The sequence below is a fragment of the Arvicola amphibius genome, chromosome 3 (assembly GCF_903992535.2).
Source record: "Arvicola amphibius chromosome 3, mArvAmp1.2, whole genome shotgun sequence".
Taxonomy (NCBI): domain Eukaryota; kingdom Metazoa; phylum Chordata; class Mammalia; order Rodentia; family Cricetidae; genus Arvicola; species Arvicola amphibius.
In genome coordinates this window covers 171530468-171552671 of record NC_052049.1, presented here as the reverse complement: position 1 = coordinate 171552671, position 22204 = coordinate 171530468, and the positions used below count along the sequence as shown (strand labels likewise).

Genomic DNA, 22204 nt, shown 5'->3' with positions numbered 1-22204 from the left:
TATGTGGAAAGAAGAGTAGTCATCCTCCTGAAGGATCCATCTTTAGAGCACCAGGCTGAGCTATAGGAAATATACTGGAGGGGAAGGTTGGGATAGACTAAAGAGGGAGATTTTCTCCAACCATGGCTGTCATTCCTATTGTGCCACCCACCTTATATTTTTAGACTAGGCTCTACCAGCCCCGAGAGTCTGCCATCTTTACTCCTCACCACTGCTATTTCAAGCAGGCTTTTCATCACATTTGATGTTTGTTTGGTTTTGTTTTTATTGTTTAGATGTGGGTTCTGGAAGGAATAAACTTGGGTCCCTGTGTTTACAAAGCAATGTAAAGTGTTTTTTACTGACTGAGTTTTCATCCCAGCCCAGTTGCTCCTCTTAAATGGGCCCATTGTAGTCTCTGATGGACATCTGTTGGTGGGCTTCCTCCCTTGGCTTCTCCTCACATAGATACCCCCACCCCTTAGGCTATTAGCTGAACAGTTTATCTTCATCTACTTGTACTTTGAAGTTCAAGGTTACAAGTTTTCAGTTAAGTGCTTAAAACTTGTGACCCAGGACTTTTGCCTTTACTCCCTAGTTTCCCTGTTTTGGGCGGAAACTCAGCAACGGTCCAGAAACCGTGCTTCCTGTCTAGCTGCATCTCCCCCGGATGCTCAGGGTCAGCATGTAACCCACCTCTCTGGTGCTTCCGGCAGGCACTGGACGTTTGAGAAGCTTCCACAGGAGCTCTGGTATCTGGGGACCTGTGCTAACTACCGCTCTATACCTGTGTCCAGAGCATCTCAGGTAGCCATTACCACCTGTACATCTTTTTAAAATTATTTTTTAATTTTAATTATTGATTTTACATCCCAACTGAAGTTTCCCCCCCCATCTCCTACCATTCCCTCCTCCTTACCCCTCCCCAATTCCCCCCATGTTCCCATTGACTCCTCCTTTGTTTCTTTTCAGAAAGGGGCAGGCCTCCCATGGGTATCATCAACAAAGCAACATACCAAGTAGGGTAGGACTAAGCTCTTCCCCTTGTATTAAGACTGTGCAAAGCAATCTAGTATGAAGAATAGGTTCCCAAGAGCCAGCCAAAGTGTTAGGGACGCCCCTGTCCTGCTTCTGTTATTAGGAGTCCCACAAGTAGACCAAGCTACACAACTGTCGCATATATGTAGAAAGCCTCCCATGTAGGCTCCCTGGTTGTTGGTTCAGACTCTGTGAGTTCCTATGAGCCAAGTTAGTTCTTTCTTTAGTTTTCTTGTGATGTCCATAACCCCTCTGGCTCATACAGTCCCTCCTCCCTCTCTTCAGTAGGATTCCCTGAGTTTGGCCTAATGTTTGGGTGTGAATCTCTGCATCTGTTTCCATCAGTTACCAGATGAGGACTCTCTTATGACAATTGGGGTAGTGGCTAATCTGATCACAGGAGATGGCAAGTTCAGGCTACATATCTACTATTACTAAGAGTCTTAGCTGGCAGTTTTCCTTGCATCAGGTTTCTACCTGACCCCAAAATGCCCCGCCTTTCATATTAACTCTTTCAGTATTCTCCTCCCCCATCCATCTCCTAACCTGATCCCTCAAGTTCCCATCCCCACCCACCCCCAGCCTACCCAGGAGATCTCTTCTATTTCCCCTTCCCAGGGAGATCCATGCATCCCCTAGCCCTTGGGCCCTCCTTGTTACCTAGCTTCTCTGGGTCTGCTATTAATTTACATCTAATATCCACTTATAAGTGAGTACCTACCATTTTTTCTTTCCTCAGTCAGGATTTTTTTTTTAGTTCCATTCATTTGCCTGCAAATTTCATGATGTCATTGTTTTTTGTAGCTGAGTAATAATCTATTGTGTAAACGTCCCACATTTTTTTATTCATTCCTTGGTTGAGGGATACCTATGTTGTTTAATATATTTTGGAGATCAGCCCTCTGTCAGATGCGAGGTTGGTGAAGATATTTTCCTATTGTGCAGACTGCTCTTTTGTTCTATTGACAGTGTTCTCTGTCTTACAGAAGCGTTTTAGTTTCATGAAGTCCTATTTATTGTTGATCTTAATGTCTTGCTACTGGTGGTCAATTCAGGAAGTTGTCTCCTATGCCAATGCATTCAAGGTTATTTCCTACTTTCTGTTTTATCAAGTTCAGTGTAATTGGATTTATGTTGCTGTCTTGGATCCACTTGGACTTGAGATTTGTGCAGGGTGATAGATATTCTATATGTCAACATCAAGTTATTCCAGCACCATTTGTTGAAGATGCTTTCTATTTTTACATTGTATAATTTTGGCTTCTTTGTCAAAAATCAAGTATCCATAGGTTTGTGAATTTGTGTCTGGGTCTTCAGTGTGATTCCATTGACCCACCTGCTTTTTTATGCCAATACCATGCTGTTTTTAATAATATATCTCTGTAGTAGAGCTTGAGATTGGGGATGGTGATAACTTCAAGTAGATCTTCTATTTTACAGGATTGATGTAGCTATCCTGTTTTTTCCCCTGTTAAAGTTGAGTATTATTCTTTCAAGATCTTTGAAGATTTGTGTTGGAGTTTTGATGGGGATTGTATTGAACCTATAGATTGCTTTTAGTAAGATGGCCATTTTTACTATGTTAATCCTTCTGACCCATGAGCATGGGCGATCTTTCCATCTTCTGATATATTTTCTAAATTCTTTCTTCAAAGATTTGAAGTTCTTGTGAGGCCATAGTTACCCTGGTACCCAAACCACACAAAGACTCAACAAAGAAAAAGAGTGAATTATAGACTAATTTCCCTCATGATCATTGATGCAAAAAATACTTAATAAAATAGTCACAAACAGAATCCAAGAACACATCAAAAAGATCATCCACCATGATTAAGTGGGCTTTATCCTAAAGATGCAGGGATGGTTCAACATATGAAAATATGTCAATGCAACCCACTATATAAACAACTCAAAGAAAAGAGCCACATGATCATCTCATTAGATGTTGCGAAAGCCTTTGCCAAATCCAACACCCTTTCATGATAAAACTCTTGTAGATGTCATGGTTTTTACCACTGAGTAGTACTCTCTAATGTGTAAATGTGCCACTTTTTAAAAAATCCATTCTTTGGTTGAGGGGCATCTAGGTTGTTTCCAGGTTCTGGCTATTACAAATAATGCTGCTATGAATATATTTGAACAAATGTCCTTGTAGTATTATTGAGCATCTTTTGGGTCCTGAGGTAGGCTGATTCCAATTTTCTGAGAAACCACCATACTGATTTCTAAAGTGGTTGTACAAGTTTGCATTCCCACAAGCAATGGAGAAGTGTTCCTCTAACTCTACATCCTTTCCAGCATAGGCTATCATTGGTGTTTTTGATCTTAGCCATTCTGACTGGTGTAAGATGATATCTCAGAGTTATTTTGATTTGCATTTCCCTGATGATTAAGGATGCTGAACATTTCCTTAAGTATCTTTAGGCCATTTGAGATTATTCTGTTGAGAATTCTCTGTTTAGTTGTGTACCCCATTTTTAATTGGGTTATTTGGAATTTTTATGTCTGATTTCTTGAGTTCTTTATAGATTTTAGAACTCAGTCCTCTGTCTGATGTGGGGTTTGTGAAGATCTTTTCCCATTCAGTAGGCTGCCTTTTTGTCTTATTGTTTGTGTCCTTTGCTTTACAGAAGTTTCTCAGTTTCAGGAGGTCCTATTTATTTATTGCTCTCAGTGTCTGTGCTACTGGTGTTATATTTAGGAAGTGGACTCCTGTGCCCATGCATTGAAGGCTACTTTCCACTTTCTCTTCTATCAGGTTCAATGTAGTCGGATTTAATTGAGATCTTTAATCCATTTGGACTTGAGTTTTGTGCAAGGGGATAGATATGGGATCTATTTTTATTCTTCTACATGTTGACATCCAGTTATGCCAGCACCATTTGTTGAAGATGCTTTTTTTCATTGTATATTTTAGCTTTTTGTCAAAATTCAGGTGTTCATAGGTGTGTGGATTAATATCTGGGTCTTCAATTTAATTTCATTGGTCATTCTCTCTGTTTTTATGCCAATTCCAAGCTGTTTTCATTACTGTAGCTCTATAATAGAGGTTGATGTCAGAGATGGTGATACCTCCAGAAGTTCCTTTCTTGTACAGGATTGTTTTGGCTATCCTAAGTTTTTTGTTTTTCCATATGAGGTTGATTATTGTTCTTTCAAGGTCTGTGAAGAATTGTGTTGGGATTTTGATGGGGATTGAATTGAATCTATAGATTGCTTTTGGTAGGATTGCCATTTTTATTATGTTGATCCTACCTGTCCAAGAGCATGGGAGATCTTTCCTTTTCTGGTATCTTCTTCAATTTATTTCTTTATTCCATTTTCTGGTATCTTCTTTAATTTCTTTCTTTAAAGACTTAAAGTTATTGTCAAACAGGTCTTTCACTTCTTTGATTAGTGTTACTCCATGATATTTTATGTTATTTTTGGCTATTGTGAAGGTTGATGTTTCTCTGATTTCTTTCTCAACTTATTTATCATTTGTATATAGGAGGGATACTGATTTTTTTAGTTGATCTTGTACCCTGCCACATTACTGAAGGCATTTATCAGTTTTGAAAGTTTCCTAATAGAGTTTTTGGGGTCACTTATGTATACTATCATATCATCTGCAAATAAAGTTTGACTTCTTCCTTTCCAATTTGAATCTCCTTGATCTCCTTTTGTTGTCTTATTGTTTGAAATTTGCATGTGAATGTATGGAACTAGAAAACACATCCTGACTGAGGTAACCCAGACCCAGAATGATGAACATGGTATGTACTCACTCATAAGTGGTTACTAGCTGTAAAGCAAAGGATATTGAGCCTATATAGTTCATGCTCCTAGAAAAGCTAAGAAACCAGGCAAACCCTAAGGAAAGAAGATACATAGATTCACTTGGAAAGGGGAAATAGACATGATCGCCTGACAAAATTGGGAGCATGGGGTTGGTGGGAGGAGGAAGGGTGGAAGGGGAAGATGAGGGGAAAAGAGGGATGAGGAGAACTTGAGGGAATCGAATAGTCAAGATGAAAGAAGGACAGAGAAGAGGAGAGGGGGCCCCAACTGTAGTGCCCTGTAGTCAGACTGATGAATATCTTAAATATCACCGTAGAACCTTTGTCCAACAACTGATGAAAACAGAGGCAGAGACCCACATTGGAGCACTGGACTGAGCTCCCAAAGTCCAGTTGAAGAGTGGGGGGAATGAGAATAGGAGCAAAGAGGTCAAGAGCATGATGGGGACACCCACTGAAACTGTTTACCTGAGCTAATTGGAGCTCACCAACTCCAGCCAGACAGGGAAGGAAACAACATAGGTCCAAACTAGTCCCTCTGTATGTGGGTGTCAGTTGTATGGCTAGGGCAGACTGCGGGGCCACTGGCAGTGGCACCAGGATTTTATCCCTATTGCTTGTACTGACTTTTTTGAAATCTGTACTCATAGGATAGATACTTTGCTCAACCTGGATATAGTAGGGAGGGCCTAGGACCTCAGCAATGTGCCTTGCCCTCTCTGAGGAGAGGATGGGAGGTGGGGCAGGGAGATTAGATGGAAAGAATGGGAGGAAGGAGGGGAGGGAGTAGAAACTGGGATTGGTATATAAAATGAAAAACAATAGTTTGTTTTCTTTTTTTTAAAAAAAATTCTTATAGAGATCAAGGATACAAGAAACATAATTAAATATAATAAAGCAATATACAGCAAGCTGACAGATTACATTTAATGGAGAGAAACTCAAAGCAATTACACTGAAATCAGGAACAAGACAAAGCTATTCACTCTCTCCATATCTATTCAATATAGTACTCAAAATTTTAGCTGGATCAATAACACAACAAAAGGATATCAAGTGTATATTAATTGGAAAGGAAGAAGTTTCTGTAGTGATGAGGCGATGGGCTGCATTCCCGCCTGGCTCCCGGCCGCCTGGCTAGTTTATGCCCCGAAATAACAACACACAAACAGTTTTCATTTAAACACTGCCTGGCCCATTAGTTCCAGCCTCTTATTGTCTAATTCTCACATCTTGATTAACCCATTTCTAATAATCTGTGTAACACCACGAGTGGTGTCTTACCGGGAAAGATTCAGCATGTCTGACCTGGCGGCTGGCTCCATCGCATCTCTCCCAGAGGAGAGAGGCATGGCGACTGTCTGAGGCATCTGCCTTACTTCCCTCTTCCCAGCATTCTGTTATGTCTACTCCACCCACCTAAGTTCTAAACTATCAGGCCTAGCAGTTTCTTTATTAATTAACCAATGAAATCATCAGATAGATAGAAGACACACCTACATCAAGAAGTCAAAGTGTTACTCTTTGCAGATGATATGACAGTATACATAAGCAACCCCCAAAATTCTACCAGGGAGCTCCTACAGCTGACAAACACTTTTAGCAAAGTGGCTGGATGGCAAGATTAGCTCAGAAAAAAAAAATCAGTAGCCCTCTTATATACAAATGATAAGATGGCCGCAAAAGCAGTCAGGGAAACAACACCCTTCACAATAGCCACAGACAATATAAAATGTCTTGGGGTAACTCTAACCAAGCAAGTGGAAGACCTATGTGTTTTAACTTTTTAAGTTTCATTACACCTGGGCAGTTTATGCTAATTTTCAATTCTAAGAGGTATTTAGGTTATTATATACTCAAGGGAAGCCCATTCCTCTTGTATTAACTTTTTATTTCTTTCTCTATACATTTAACTTTAGTCATTATGTATGCTTTTTAAATTTTAATTTTCTTTTTGAGAATTTCATATATTAATACTTTATTACATTATTTCCATCTTTCCTGCATCTCCTAACTCCTCCCATATACCCCTATTCTGAAGTTTATGACCTCTTCTTTTATAATTATTATTGTTATACTGTGTGTGTCTAAAATCCACTGAGCCCATTTAGTGCTGCTCATACTTGGAACTGGTTAACCTATCAGGAAAGTAGTCCTTGGAGAATATTGAATCTCCCTCTCTCAGCAGCTCTTGACTGCCTGCAGCTCTTTCTATACATACTTTTTTAATGAAAACATCAGAATGCCTCTCAATCACATCGAATGGAAATAGTACTTATATGATGATAAGATTTTCCAGCACACCATGGTCATGCACGCTGGGGCAGTTTTCTGCTTGAGGGCCTATAAGATCTGTAAATGAGTAACTTTAGCTACACAGTGGCAAGGCAGTTGTCATTCCATTTGCAATTCATTATGACTCCATGCTTGGAAGCCCTCTCTTTAGGTCTGGCAACCTGGACAGATAGCAACTTGGGAGATTTAGGGTGGGGAATGTTTCACATTTACCTAATCCCCACTTCTCCTTTCACTTCGTATAATGTGATCCCTCAGGATATATGTGTTTAGCTCTTCTAAGTTGGATATATTTTGGAAAAAGAAAGAATGCAAATCACAGACCTCAAAGTAAAATGTACTTGGTGTGTGTGTGTGTGTGTGTGTGTGTGTGTGTGTGTGTGTGTGTTGCAAGGAGCGGGCCCTTGTTTGTTTGGGCCACCTGGCTAGCTTACACCCAGAATAAACACACAGAAACTGTATTAATTAAACCACTGCTTGGCCATTAGTTCTAACTTCTTATTGGCTAACTCTTACATATTAGTTTAATCCATCTCCATTAATCTGTGTATCACAGAGTGGCAGTGGCTTACCTGAGGTTCTAACCGGTGTCCATCTCAGGCAGAGGATCCATGGCTTCTCCCTTACTCTGCTTTCTTCCTCCCAGCATTCAGTTCTGTTTTCCACGCCTACCTAAGTTCTGCCCCTATCAGCTAGGTCAAGGCAGTTTCTTTATTTGTTAACCAATGAAAGCAACATATGAACAGAAGAACCTTCTACACCATATGTGTATGTGTGTGTTTCTCTACTTTTGCTTTCCAAAACATGCTTTCTGTCTTGGAAAGGATGGGAGTTAGGAGGTGCTATAAGTGTCATGTAAAAATATCTGGTTGGAAATTAGAGAAAATAAAAGCATAGATAGATGCAGTTACAGTTATCAGAATAAACAACACACCCAGAAGATAGGTTATAAAATCTATGTCTGGACAATCAAGACATCTTTGACCCCAAATGCCATAGAAGTTATTTCAGTCACATTGTCTCATATTTCTTTTGCTAGCACCTACATGTGTGTGCACAGTAGCACTGCAGGTTATTTTCTAGAAGTTACTGGCTAATAAATGAAGCCTCTGCGCATTCAAGCACAAGCACATAGCAGTAGATCAAAGTGATCTGAGTAAAGAAAAACCAGCATGCTTGAAGTGTAACTAAGAGGATTTCCATAAAAGAGTAGTCACATTAATACTCTGGTTACTTAATCAGACTGTGGATCTAATTATTCCATCATCTGTTTAACAAAGCAATTGTGCATCATTTTATAACCTTAATAAATTCACCAAACATGGCTCAGGTGGAGTTAGGGCTCCACAACACCAGGGTTTATTTTGTGATGTGCTCACTGTTCATAGACCTCTATCTAATCCCTGTTTGCTTCTAAGCCATGCAAAATCAAAATCCATGCTGATGGCCCTCCTTTCCCTTTCCCACAGGGTCTCACAGCATAGCCTGTATTTGCCTTGATCAGATGCCCTGTGTGCTGTTGCCTAAGGCCTCAGCAATCATTAAAGGTGGATTACAACTCCATATAAGCTCCTGAAGTAAGTTTGAAGCCAAACCCTATCTGAAAGGCTCTGTTGGAGCCAGCCCCAATTTCTAATTCAACAGCTTATAATGAGCATCCAAAATGCTCAGATAGATGTGGCATTGAGAGGCAGATTGACCCAGACCTCACGTCTGTGTAGGCAGGCAGTCAGGGTTGCAATCCTAGTTCTACCACCTGCGCAGTATAGATGGTGCCCTGAACCACTTACCTGACCCAACTGCAATTATAGTAATAGTTTTGAGGCTAATTCAGTGAGTTAAGATATGTAAGGAAGCACTGTGGCAATGGCTCAGTGGATACAGTGCTTGCTATGCAAGCATGGGTACTCAGGTTTGGATCCCCAGAACCTGTGTAAACAGCTGGGGTATCATGGAGGCCACCTGTAAGCTCAGCACTCGGGAGGCAGACACAAGGTATCTCTGGAGCAAGTTGGCTAGCTCTAGTTCAAGTGAGAGACCCTACTTCAATAAATAAAGTGTGGAGCAATTGAGGAAGATAACCCATGTCAGCTTTGGGCCTCTACAGGCACCTGCGCATGCACACACACACACACACACACACACACACACACACACACTACACATAGATATATACACAGAAATACATATATGGTGTGCGTATCTCTGTTTCTCTCTGTGTCTCTGTCTCACTCTCTGTCCCTCAATCTCTCTCTCTCTCTCTCTCGCTCTCTCTCTCTCTCTCTCTCTCTCTCTCTCTCTCTCTCTCTCTCTCTCTCTCTCTCTGTGTGTGTGTGTGTGTGTGTGTGTAAAGAAAGCAGATTTAGCTCATTGGTAGACATTAAGTTTTCAACTATCAGTTTCATTGGTGTCATTTGTGTTATTGGTAAATACAGTCACCACTCTGATTCCACGACAGCTCAAGATTGTGGTATTGAATAGGTCCCTAAAGGCTCGTATATTTGAATGTTTGGCCATCAGGAAGTGGCCCTACTTGAGAGAGATTAAGAAGTGTGGCTTTGTTGGAGTAGTTGTCTTGTTGGAGGAAGTGTGTCACTGGGAGTGTGTTTTGGGATTTCAAATGCTCATATTAGGCTCAGTGTCTTTCTCTGCCTGCTGAACCACATGTAGAACTTTCAACTACTCCCCAGCATCATGTCTGCTGGCATGCACCCATGCTTCCTGTCATGCTGACAATGGACTAAACTTCTGAACTGTAATCAAGCCCCAATTAAATGTTTTCCTTTGTGAGAGTTGACATGGTCATGGAATCTCTTCACAGCAATAGAGCACTGACCAAGGTAGAGACTGTTGTTCTCACCCAGCCCTTCTGATCTGATAGAGTGAGGTGGGGTTTGTATGGCTTTGTTCTTTCAACTTCTTTTTTCTTCTTAAAAACTTTTATTCCTCGCATAACAAGTACTGATTTGATCTTGACAGTTTTTAGCCATTCTAGGAGCATGCAGAATTACTACCCTGGGGTGCTTATTTGCATTTCTCTGATGTCTAATATTGTTGAGCATCTCATGAGTTTTGATCATTTAGTATCTGTTGAAGATCTTTACCCACGTTCTCTCTCTTTTCCTATGCAGTAATATTTTCCCTTGCCTTAATCAAGTGATAGAATTTGCATGTCCTTAGAAAACAGTTCTCTTTTCCTTCACTCATCTTTCTTTCTTCTTTGCCATTACCACACTCTTATAAGGAAGGATTTTTTTCTTTATTTTCAAGACAGGGTTTCTCTGTGGCTTTGGAGCCTGTCCTGGAACTAGCTCTTGTAGACCAGGCTGGCCTTGAATTCACAGAGATCTGCCTGCCTCTGCCTTCCAAGTGCTGGGATTAAAGGCATATGCCACCACTGCCCCGCAGGAATAAATTGTTAAATAAACTCTTTTGGTAGCACTTTTATTTAAATTTAAAGTCATCTTATCAATCCTGTGTAAGAACACAAACCCAGTAAGATTCTGACCACTATTGCATTGGGTCTGTAGATTATTTTAGGAAATTGGTATCTTCCTCTTACCGAATCTTCCAGTGTGAGTGCATCTATCTTTCCTTCTGCCTCTCTTGCCTTTTGACAATTAATTTCCCTTATCATTATATCATGGCTGACACTGTAGGATCTGGCATACCTCTTACTAGGCTTATTTCTAGATATTTGACATTTTGTGATGCCAGTATAAGTGGCACAATTAATTTTATTTAAAATGTGCTCCTTTTTTGCCAACTTAGAGACAAGAATGACCTTTGTATCTAGCAGGCTTGATGAGTTTGTGTTATTTCCAAAGGTTTCTTAGAATGTTCTAGGGTTTGCATGTACTCAGTCATTTTGGCATGATTAATGATAACTTAATATTCTTAGCTTATCTTTACAATTAATGTTTCTAACCTTATTGTCCTAGGTATTCATTTCCTGTAGTACAGATAAGATATATTGATTCTTATCTTGATCCCAATCTTAGAAAATTGTAAATTTCAGTATTTTACCAATCAGTATATTTTTGCTTTATATTTTAAAACTCTACAAATAGAAATATGGATTTATTTCACTGTCCGTTCTTCTTTTTTTCCCCTCTTTAAAGAATTTATTTTTAAAAAGAAAACAAACTATCTTTTTTCATAATACATACCAATCCAAATTCCCACTCCCTCCCCTCTTCCCATTCCCTCCACCTTCCCCTCCACCCCACTCCCCATTCACTCCTCAGAGAGGGTAAGGCACATTGCTTTGGGAAAGGTCCAAGGCCCTCCCTACTATATCCAGGCTGAACAAGGTATCCATCCAAAGAGAATGGGTTCCCAAAACGCCAGTACAAGCAGTAGGGATAAATCCTGGTGCCATTGCCAATGGCCCCACAGTCTGCTATACAACTGACACCCACATTCAGAGGAACTAGTTTGGTCCTATGCTGGTTCCTTCCCAGTCCAGCTGGAGTTGGTGAGCTCCATTTAGCTTAAGTAGACTGTTTTAGTGGGTGTGCCCATCATGGTCTTGACTTCTTTGCTCATTTTCTCACTCCTCCCTCCCTTCACCTAGACTTGGGAGCTCAGCTCATGTCTTCAGTGTGGGTCTCTGTTTCTGTTTTCATCAGTTGCTGGACAAAGGTTCTATGGTGATATTTAAGATATTCATCAGTCTGACTACAAGTAAGGCCAGTTTGGGTACCCTCTGCTCTATTGCTTAGGGTTTTAGCTGGGGTTATCCTTGTGGATTCCTTGGAATTTTTCTAGAGCTAGGTTTCTTGCTAATCTTATAATGGCTCCTTCAATCAAAATATCTCTTTCCTTGCTCTCATCTCTGTCCTTCCTCCATATCTTCTATCCCATTTCCTCAAGTTCTCCTCACCCCTCCCCTTCTTCCGTTGTCTTTCCCTTCTACTCTCCCTATTCCCCCCACCCCCATGCTCCCAATTTTGTCAGGTGATCTTGTCTATTTTGACTTTCCAGGTGAATCTATATATGTTTTCCCCCCTTAGGGTTCACCTTTTTACTTAGCTTCTCTAGAATCATGAACTATAGACTCAATATTCTTTGTTTAAAGCTAGTATCCACTAATGAGTGAGTACATACCATATTCATCTTTTTGCATCTGGGTTACCTCACTGAGGACAGTGTTTTCTAATTCCATTCATTTGCATGCAAAATTCCAGATGTCATTGCTTTTTACCACTGAGTAGTACTCTAATGTGTAAATGTACCACATTTTTTTTAATCCATTCTTTGGTTGAGGGGCATCTAGGTTGTTTCCAGGTTCTGGCTATTACAAATAATGCTGCTGTAAATATAGTTGAACAAATACCTTTGTAATATGATCGAGCATCTTTTGGGTATATGCCCAAAAGTGGTATTGCTGGGTCCTGATGTAGGTTGATTCCCAGTTTCTGAGAAACCACCATACTGATTTCCAAAGTGGTTGTACAAGTTTGCATTCCCACCAGCAATGGATGAGTGTTCCTCATACTCCACATCCTCTCCAGCATAAGCTATCATTGGTGTTTTTGATCTTAGCCATTCTGACAGGTGTAAGATGGTACCTCAGTTGTTTTAATTTGCATTTCTTTGATGGTTAAGGATGTTGAACATTTCCTAAAGTATCTTTTGGCCATTTGAGATTCTTCTGTTGAGAATTCTTGTCTATTCTTTTTACAAAACTACAGATGAATGTTGACTATTGAGTAAAATGCTTTTGCTCAGTCTGTCATGAGCTTAGCCTTTAATGGCTGAGCCATCTCTCCAGCCTGCTTTTTCCAAATATGTGAAGGTGATGTTACAATTTTTCTTTTGTTTCTTCTAGTTTTTTTTATCGATTGGCTATGTAAATTTTAGGTCAATACCATATTCCTGAAATAAAAATCACTTGTTAATGATATGGACCTTTTAAATATATCATAATATTCTATTTGTGGTGTGTGTGTGTGTGTGTGTGTGTGTGTGTGTGTATAGGGGGTTTAAAACCTATAATCATGAGAAAATTTATAATTTTTATTTCGTATAATGCATTTGTTATATTTTACTGTCTATATTTTTCTGACTTTATAACATGAACAGATTGAGTTAGATTAGTATGAGTCATTCAATAAATGTTTAGAAAAATTTGATAGTAAGAACCACAGATTTTTTTTGAAACTCAGCTTTATTATTTAGGTAATAGGTAGCAATTAAATAGGATAGGGAGTGTTTTCTGTTTTTTTTTCTTATGTCAGTTTGATATACTATATTTGAAAGATTATTTCATCTGAACTGTCAATTTATTTGAGGGAAACGTGCTTATAAATGCTGCTCTAACACTTTCTAATACGGAGGTCTAAGATTGACATTAGGTATGTTCCTCTATATCATATCTCCACTTTATGGTGTAAGGCAGGGTCTCTCACTGAATCTGGGGCTTGCCATTTTGACTTGACTGGCAATAGCAAGCCTCAGGAATCCTTCACTTCCTCAGCACTGCAGTTACAGATCGTGATGCTATGCCCAGCTCTTTCGTGGGTGCTGGTGACCCAAGCTCATAGCCTCATGTGAGCAGAACAAGCCCTTGACCCATGGAGACACCTTCCTATGCCTTTTTCTGAAACACGTAAAGTCTGCAGTGTTATGCCTTTCCCCATTCCTATGATTTTTAATGTGTTTTTTCCTCCTTGGTTTTCTTATTAGTCTTGCTAGAGATCCATTAGATTTTCTTAGTTTTATGCATTCTACTTTTATTGTTTCTTTAAAAATAGAATCACTATTTATTCTTTGACTGTCCTATACATGTAAACAATGTAACTTGATTATATCTTCCTCTAACTTTCCTCAGGTAGCCCACACCTTGCTTCCCCCCCCACCCCTTGGTTACCCACTGCATCCAATTAATTGTGCACGTTGGACTGTTGACAGATCTTCTTGCCTTGTTCTTGTGCAGCTAACCCTAGCTTTAGTGAATTGTGTGGGCAGTGGCCATGGCATGTCCAGAGGACAGCATTTCATAGCACCCCTCCCCTCCTCCAGCTCTGACATTCTTCTACACCTTCCTGTGGCATCCTGACCTTTGGTGGGTGGTTGACATAGAAGTCCCATTTAGGACTGAATATTTAGTAGTCACTTATTCTCAGCTCTTTGGCCAATTATGAACCTCTGCACTAACTTCTGTCCACTGTAAAGAGAAGCTTCCCTCTGATTGAGGGCAGCGTTAGTTTATGTATGGAAACATAAATGTTTAGAAGATTGTTTGACAGCATGTCTATTTAGCAAGCTATTGTCTTTTTTTTCTGTTGTTGAAAATCTTTATCTAGGGCTGGGGAGATGGCTCAGTGGTTAAAAGCACTGGCTGCTCTTTAGGAGGTCCTGAGTTCAATTCCCAGCAACCACATGATGGTTCGCAACCAACTGTGACGAGATCTGGCGCCCTCTTCTGGCCTGCAGGCTTACATGCAGACAGAACACTGCATACATAATAAATACCGAATCTTAAAAGAAAGAAACTTGTTTCCAGGTTCTGGCTATTACAAATAATGCTGCTATAAACATAGTTGAACAAATGCTCTTGTAATATGATTGGGCATCTCTTGGGTAAATTCCCAACAGTGGGATTGCTGGGTCCTGGGGTAGCTGTAGTATGGCCCAGTGAGTCACACAATATACCATACATCTTTACTTGCAAGTGTTCATTGCATTGAGTCATTAGTTTGGCTCGATGCCTCTGGCTTCTGCTACACCATCAATACTGAGCCCTCACTGGGACTCTTTGTGGATATCCTGTTGTTGCCCTGTGCCATAGAGACCCTGCTGCTTTGGATCTGCAGGACTGGCCCCTTCACATACTCCAGTAGATCATAGATGATGTGGGCCAACTCAGCCCTGGTTCTGGGCCTGGGCGATAGTGGGGTTGGTCATACCGCTAGCTCTCCCTCATCCTCACCACTAAGGCGAGCTCTCCAGAGTTGCCCAGGCTAGCTTACCCAATGAAGCAGGTAGCAAGGGACGGGGCCAGTTCTGTTCTCATACCCTCAGGGGGCTCAGCTCACCTGCACCTGCACCACCTCTCCTATCTCCCTTCTTCTCATTTTTAATATCTAGCTTACTTGCTCTGTAGTCAGAGAACATGATCTCAAGATTTTGATTCTTGAACTCATTGAAGCTTGTCTGTGATCTTGTGTATGGCCAGTCTTGATATATGGTTCGTGAGTTCTTGAAAATAATCTGAATTTTGTCATTATAGGGTTCCCTAATAGCAATTGGTCAATTTGGGTTATTGTGTATATTTTCTCCATTCTTATTGATTTTGGTGTCTGTGTGTTCTGTTAGCTATTGAATGATTATGAAACACCATGATTGAGCTTTTACTCTGTTCTCTCTCATACACACACTCTCACACACATTTGATGCATGCACATTTACAGTTATCATATACTCCTGATAGCTTGGTTTCTTTATTAATCCCTCATGTTAATCTTAATAGTTATTCTTACCTCAAAGCCTGTTTCATGAGATATGAGTATACCTATACTAGCAGTATTTTGGCAAGTGCTTGGAATAAATATCTTTGTCTTCTGAATTTTTATTTATTTGTGGAGCATGGGCATGTCATGGTGTGAATGTGGAGGTCAGGGGAACCTCAGGAGCTGGTTCTCCTTCTGGATGGGTCACTGTGATTGAACTCTTGTCATCAGGCTTGACCGCAGACACCTTCACCTGCTAAGGGGTCTCACTGGCTCTGTGTACAACTCTGCCAGGCTTTCTCAAGGTCAGATACTCAAGGTTATTTGGAGAGCATTTTTTTAAAATCTAGTCTGATAAGCCTTTTTTAATTGAGCTATTTTGCTATGACATTTAGTGTAACTATGTTTGTGGTTAAACCATGTTTAATCTCTCCATGTCCCATTTATTTTGTCTTCATTTTTATTTCCTTTCTTCCTTTTAGTTTAAAATTTGGTAGTTGATTTTTCTTCCTTCAGCTTGTTTTGCTTCTGTGTTATCCTTCAATGATAACTTTAGAAAATATAACATGCATCCTTATTACTGTCTAGTAAAAATGTCATTATGACTTCTTTCTCGGTAGCAGAAGGAACGGAAAGCACTTTGTCTTGTTCTTTTTGTCTTTTGTGTTATCCTGCCATACACTTTATTATATACAATTTTTCGGCCCAACAAGATATTATCTATACTGTCGTGTAACATTAATGTCTATTTATGCATATTCACAGAGTGTTTCTTTAATGTTGTTTCTTTGTTCTAGCATTGCTTGTTTCTGCCTAGGATCATTTTTCTTTATTAGAAGAACTCCCTTCCGGAACGTGTTTAGTGCTTTCCTGCTGATGTGGACACTCTGTTTTTATTTTTCTAAAAATGTCATTATTTTATATTTATTTGAAGAAATTTATCATTCTGGATGTGGAAATCTAAGTATATTAAAATTCCTATGTAAGATACCATTTGATCCTCTTAAAGATGGAAACAAAATAGATTGAGCTTCAAATATTTTGATTTATAATATTTATGTTGATATTGCTGCTCTAGTCAGTACTGTGTAACTGCTTCTGATACTGTCTTTCTTTCTAAAAGAGTTTGGACAGAAAATGCTTTAATCAAGAGTCAGTTCTACCATTTACTGCTGTATCACCTTGACCAATTCATTTAGCTTCTCACAGTCAGTTTCCTCGCCTCTGAGTTGGAAACAAATATCTGATTTTGGCTCTGTTTTACTGGGGTGGTCTGAGTTCTGTTGTGATACACATGAAAGTGCTTTGTAGTCCACTGGAAAGCTTTAGTGTTGCTGTTGCTTATTAGAACAGAACCATTTTCAGAATTCTCTTACATCTGTGCATTTCCACAAGAAACCATGGAATCAATTCTGTGTTCATGTGTTTATTTATGTATACTCTCCCCTTACTAAATGCTGTGTTAGAAGTTATATAAAATATAGCTTATAAACACTCTATTAAAACTCATTTTTTCGTCTTTCAGAAAACCACTATAAAAAGAGGAATCTGGCTGTTATATCATTCACAATGCCCACAAGATAAAAACAGCCTATTGTTTCTTAATACTGAGGTCAGGGAAGACTTTAAAGGTCATGGTCATTTTCTTTGTAATGTGGAACCATTAAGAATGTGTTCCTGTCAGCTCAGAAGTGACCACTTGGCACGGTGAATCCACGTCAGAGTTGGGCTGATCTCTGATTCTGAGCCCCTGTTTCATGGTCCCCAAGGGAGAGTTAGACATTTTAATGTGAGCAGCAAATAGTTTCCCTCCCTTTTTACCTGCAAATGGATTCTATTCAGAAAACGAGTAAATAATGCCTGCTTGCTTTTCAACATGCACAGCACACACAGAGGGCAGGTCAGGCTGATAAATTAAAATTTCCTTCTGCATACATAGCTTTCGAAAACTACCTTAGGCAGGTAATATGCAGCCTCATTTTGTTTGTCTTTCACAGGAACTAATTTAAAAATTCGCAGCTACATTAATCAAATCTTAGACTCTTTACTCTGTGCAGACATTTTGCTATTGGACTGTTTATTTTTCCTTTGGAGAAAGTAGTATTCAGGTCTCTCTCTGTACTCCATCCTTTGTTGGTTCTTGATTTGTGTGCAGCATGCCTACATGCGTATGTGTGTGCCTGTGTGTCCCTGTGTATGTGTGTTTCCCTCTGTGTGTGTCTCTGTCTGTCTGTCTGTCTTTTGGGTCCAGGTTTTTCTTGGAAAATAGGTAGTCTGTAAACAAACTTAGATGCTGGTACATTGGATCTAATATCGGGACACACAGATGTGAGCCTGTTCCACCTTGTCTGGAGGTTAGAAAGTTTGAGCTTATTTTTGGTCTTTCAAAGTTGTGGTTACAAAACAAGATATCTTGACCTAGGGTGTGGTTACTTGGCATTTTGGACATTAAAAGGGCCCATAGAGGTGGATCTGTTCCACCATGACCATAGGTCAGAGAATTCAAGCATACTCCTACGCTCCTTCTCTAAAATAGAAGGTTTGACATAGGGGGTGGCTGCCTACAGGATATTGGTCTAGGGTGTGTTCACTACACATTCCTGCCCAAACATCAAATACTTTACTCAGGAAATAATGACTTGATGTCTCAAGTACTGAAACAAGTAGCTGTTCTGGTTGTCCTTTGTGTCATGATAGAGCAGTCTTTTACCTTCTTCCCCTGTTTTATATTGGGATATGAAGTATATGGAAAATAAATGTGGGTGAATTGGCATTCGTTATCTGCTGAGTTGCCCCTCTGGTACTGTCCTATGTCTCTGTGTTTCTTTCAAATCTCTCTTCTTCCTACCTAACATTTCTAATCCTCATGCCCCTAACCTGGAATGCACGAACCTTACGACAGATAGCATCCCAGAGTGGTGTTTACAACAAGCCAATGCCCAACATCTGTGAGGTTTTTCTTGATAGACAAATTTTATATGGGATGTTTGTTCTTTGTTTAACTGTTTTGATTTTTGTCTGCAGGTCACTGGCATGCATTTTATATGAGATGTGTTGCATGGATCACGCGTTTGCTGGTTCCAGTTTTTTGTCTGTGGTTTTAAAGATTGTTGAAGGCGACACACCTTCACTCCCCGAGAGATTCTCACAAGAACTAAATACCATCATGGAACGGTATGGCAGCAAGTCTGAATGAGAGGCCATTGAAGTTTCATTCCTGTGTTTGAAATGAACTTTGGTTTTTGTTCATTTGAAAAGTAATTTTCTTTTTGAATATTACAGCATGTTGAACAAGAGTCCTTCCTTGAGACCATCTGCTATAGAAGTTTTAAAAGTCCCTTACATCGAAGAGCACCTTCAGGTACTGGAAATGAGAATGGTATCAGGGCCACCTACCATTCTGTGTCTCAAGGTTATGCTGTGGGACTCAGATATGGTTAAGGATCAGTCAGAAAATTGGGAGTATGGGGATTGGGGAGAAGGGAGGGCAGAAGAGGAAGAGGAGAGAAAAAAGGGAGGGGAGGAGAACTTGAGAGAATGAGATAGAAGAGATGGAAGAAGGGCAGAGATGAGAGCAAGGAAAGAGATATTTTGGTTGAAGGAGCCATTATGGGGCTAGCAAGAAACCTGGCACTAGAGAAATTCCCGGGAATCCACAAGGATGACCCCAGCTAAGACCCTAAGCAATAGAGGAGAGGGTGCCCAAACTGGCTTTGCCCTGTAGTCAGATTGAGGAATATCTTAAATGTCATCATAGAACCTTCATCTAGCAACGGATGGAAACAGAGGCAGAGACTCACAGTGAAACACTGGACTGAGCTCCCAAAGTCAGGTTAAAGAGTGGGAGGAGTGAGATTATGAGCAGAGAAGTCAAAACCGTGATGGGTTCACCCACTGAAATAGTTTACCTGAGCTAATGGGAGCTCACCAACTCCAGCCGGACAGGGAAGGAACCAGCATAGGACCAAACTAGATCCTCTGAATGTGAGTGTCAGTTGTATGGCTGGGGCAGACTGAGGGGCCATTGGCAGTCTGCTTGTACTGTCTTTTTTAGGAACCCATTCTCTTTGGATGTATACCTTGCTCAGCCTGGATATAATAGGGAGGGCCTTGGACCTTCCCCAAAGCAATGTGCCTTACCCTCTCTGAGGAGTGGAGGATGGGAGGGGGTGAGGTGGGGAGGGGTTAGGTGGAAGGAATGAGAGGATGGGAGGGAGTGGGAACTGGGATTGGTATGTAAAATGAACAAAAGATAGTTTGTAAAGAATCAGCCAGAAAGGAAAGCAGGACTTAAGCAAAGCCAAGAGGAACACTGGGAAAATCTCTCCACAAAGCAGGCTACACAAACCCTGGTTGCATGATGCCATGAGACATGGGAAGCTGGGGTTCTAATTTTCTGCCTAAAATCATTGTTATCTACCCAGTGGCTCTGAGATTGACAGATTTTACCTGAACACTTTGAAGTCCATCCCTGTTAACACGGGATATACTGCTAATAATTTGTAAATCTGGGATTTTCATTGAGCTGTTATTATTCCCTCCTTAGGACACGACTTAGCGTCTTTAATTGACCAGGTATCTCTTTTCTTTTTCTTCGTGTTAGAGAGCTTGATTAGACAGAGAGTCTGCCTAGGGTGTAAGAAGCTAGCTGTTCTCTCCAGGGCTTTTATCTTTTATGAACCTCTCAGGCATTTGCCAGCTCCTCAGCAAGTCTCCTCTGTTATGAATAAACCTAACAGGAACCACCAGGTCACCTGCCTTGTAACGGGTGCCTACATTTCACCAGTGGGGTAAGATCTAAATCAGAGGAAGCAAAGACAACAGTGACGTGTGCTCAACCATGAGACACAGTGCTGACCTCAGGGAGGCTAAAAAGAAAGGGGCAGGCATGGCCTGCTCTGCTGACATTTGTCTGCTAGAGTAAGAATTCAGTAGCCGAGGAAACAGGGGAACATGAAAATGCTAACAAGAACAACGAAGAAAGGAGAGTGGAGCTGTACAAAAAGAATAAAGAGAGATAAGGGCTCTTTGAGAGTCATAGGAGTCAACTTCATCTTAACTGTGGGAAGATGCAGCCAGCCATGTAAACAGTCTAAGGAGGAGACTTGAAGAGGGTATCAGATCCCCCGAACTGTTTATCTTCCTTCCTTCCTTCCTTCCTTCCTTCCTTCCTTCCTTCTTTCTTTCTTTCTTTCCTAAAAATTTTCACCTCCTCCCATCCTCCCGTTTCCCTCCCACTCCCTCCTCTCCCCCTTCTCCTCCCTCTCCAGTCCTAAGAGAAGTCAGGGTGCTCTGCCCTGTGGGAAGTCCAAGGTCCTCCCCCCTCCATCCAGGTCTAGGCAGGTGTGCATCCAAACAAACTATGCTCCCAAAAAGCCAGTCCTTGCAGTAGAATCAAAAAGAATGATCTGCCATGTGGGGGCAGAAAAACAAGGAAGGGCAGCCAGTGCTCTGAACTGCCGAACCATCTCTCTAGCTCTGCAGTATTTCAGAATCAATATCACCCTGATAGTAAAATCTAAAAATTTAAAGACAAACTCTGAGGCCAAGATCGGTGAGAGGCACACGGGGTGTAGTTGCTCAGGTTCAGGGTTGGGCCTTGTCTGTAAGCATCTGGAATTCTGTTCTTCATGGGTTTGAGCACTGATTTTGATTTCACAGATGCTGCTGTGTATTAAGGAAGTACCTCCCCTGCTTGCTGAGGTCTGGGTTACACCTTTGAGTCTTGTACCTTAGCTAAGTGTCTCATTTGCCTAACGTCCATCTTGTAGGGGAGAGAGGGTTGGCACTGACGGTTAAAGGCTGAGAGACGAGTATTCCTGGAGCTGAGGGAAGGCCTGTTGGTGCATCCCGGGGGATGAGTGAGGAGGGAGAGACAAGGACAAGGTGAAGTTAGAGAAGAAGGCAGGAGCTCCTTCTGAGGGATCTCACACATCCTGGAACACCATCTAATTTAACCCTTTGGGGAGAGAAAGAGCCGTTGCTGTGAGTTTACCTCATTGCTTTGCTGTGGTCAGAAAGATCAGCTGGAAAAGGCGCGCGGGTCCTCCATGCCCTTCCCTTGCTGGAAAGGGGTTCTAAGGCCATGGTGGTTTCCTTCATTTCAGCACCTGACGAGTAAATATTCAGACGCGACGCTAGAAGGCAAGAACTCGGTTTGTCAGAAGGATGCTGTTCATATAATTAGTGCCATGTAAGTAATTGCTTTATTTTTAACAAGCCCATTCCATGTAAATGCTAAGTGCGTCAGTCTTTAAAAATCTATTAGCACTAAGCTGACTGTGCAGGGCATCCTAGATTGCACTTAAATCTTGCCAAGAAATTAAGAAGCTTCGGTAATGTGGCATTCAAGAGCCATTTCCCCCGGGTGATCGCAGGCTGAAATCCTGACTGTCTAAGCCTCAACACACTCACAGATCTGCAGGGCAGCACCACAGTTACCCTGTGATGGCATAGACAAGCGAATATCTCAGACATTTAGGAATGTTTCTGCTAATGAGTCTTCTATCAGAAACCTAAGGGGCTTCATATGGTATTTGTTTAACTGACAAGAGTATGTATCTATGGAAAGAGAGTGCTGTAGGCATTTGGGGGAAAAAGCCAAAATTCACTTTCTTTACATGTTATACACACTATCTCTCTGGAAAAAAAAAGATA

The 22204-nt window shown here is 40.8% G+C and overlaps 1 protein-coding gene across 1 annotated transcript in view; it reads left to right on the top strand.

Moving 5' to 3' along the window:
* Window positions 1-22204, top strand: part of Nek11 (NIMA related kinase 11) — a 216193-nt gene that overhangs the window by 80377 nt on the left and 113612 nt on the right. The window contains 3 exon segments of the mRNA XM_038323431.1: window positions 18572-18721; window positions 18830-18908; window positions 21655-21740. Coding sequence (XP_038179359.1) covers window positions 18572-18721; window positions 18830-18908; window positions 21655-21740 — 315 coding nt within the window.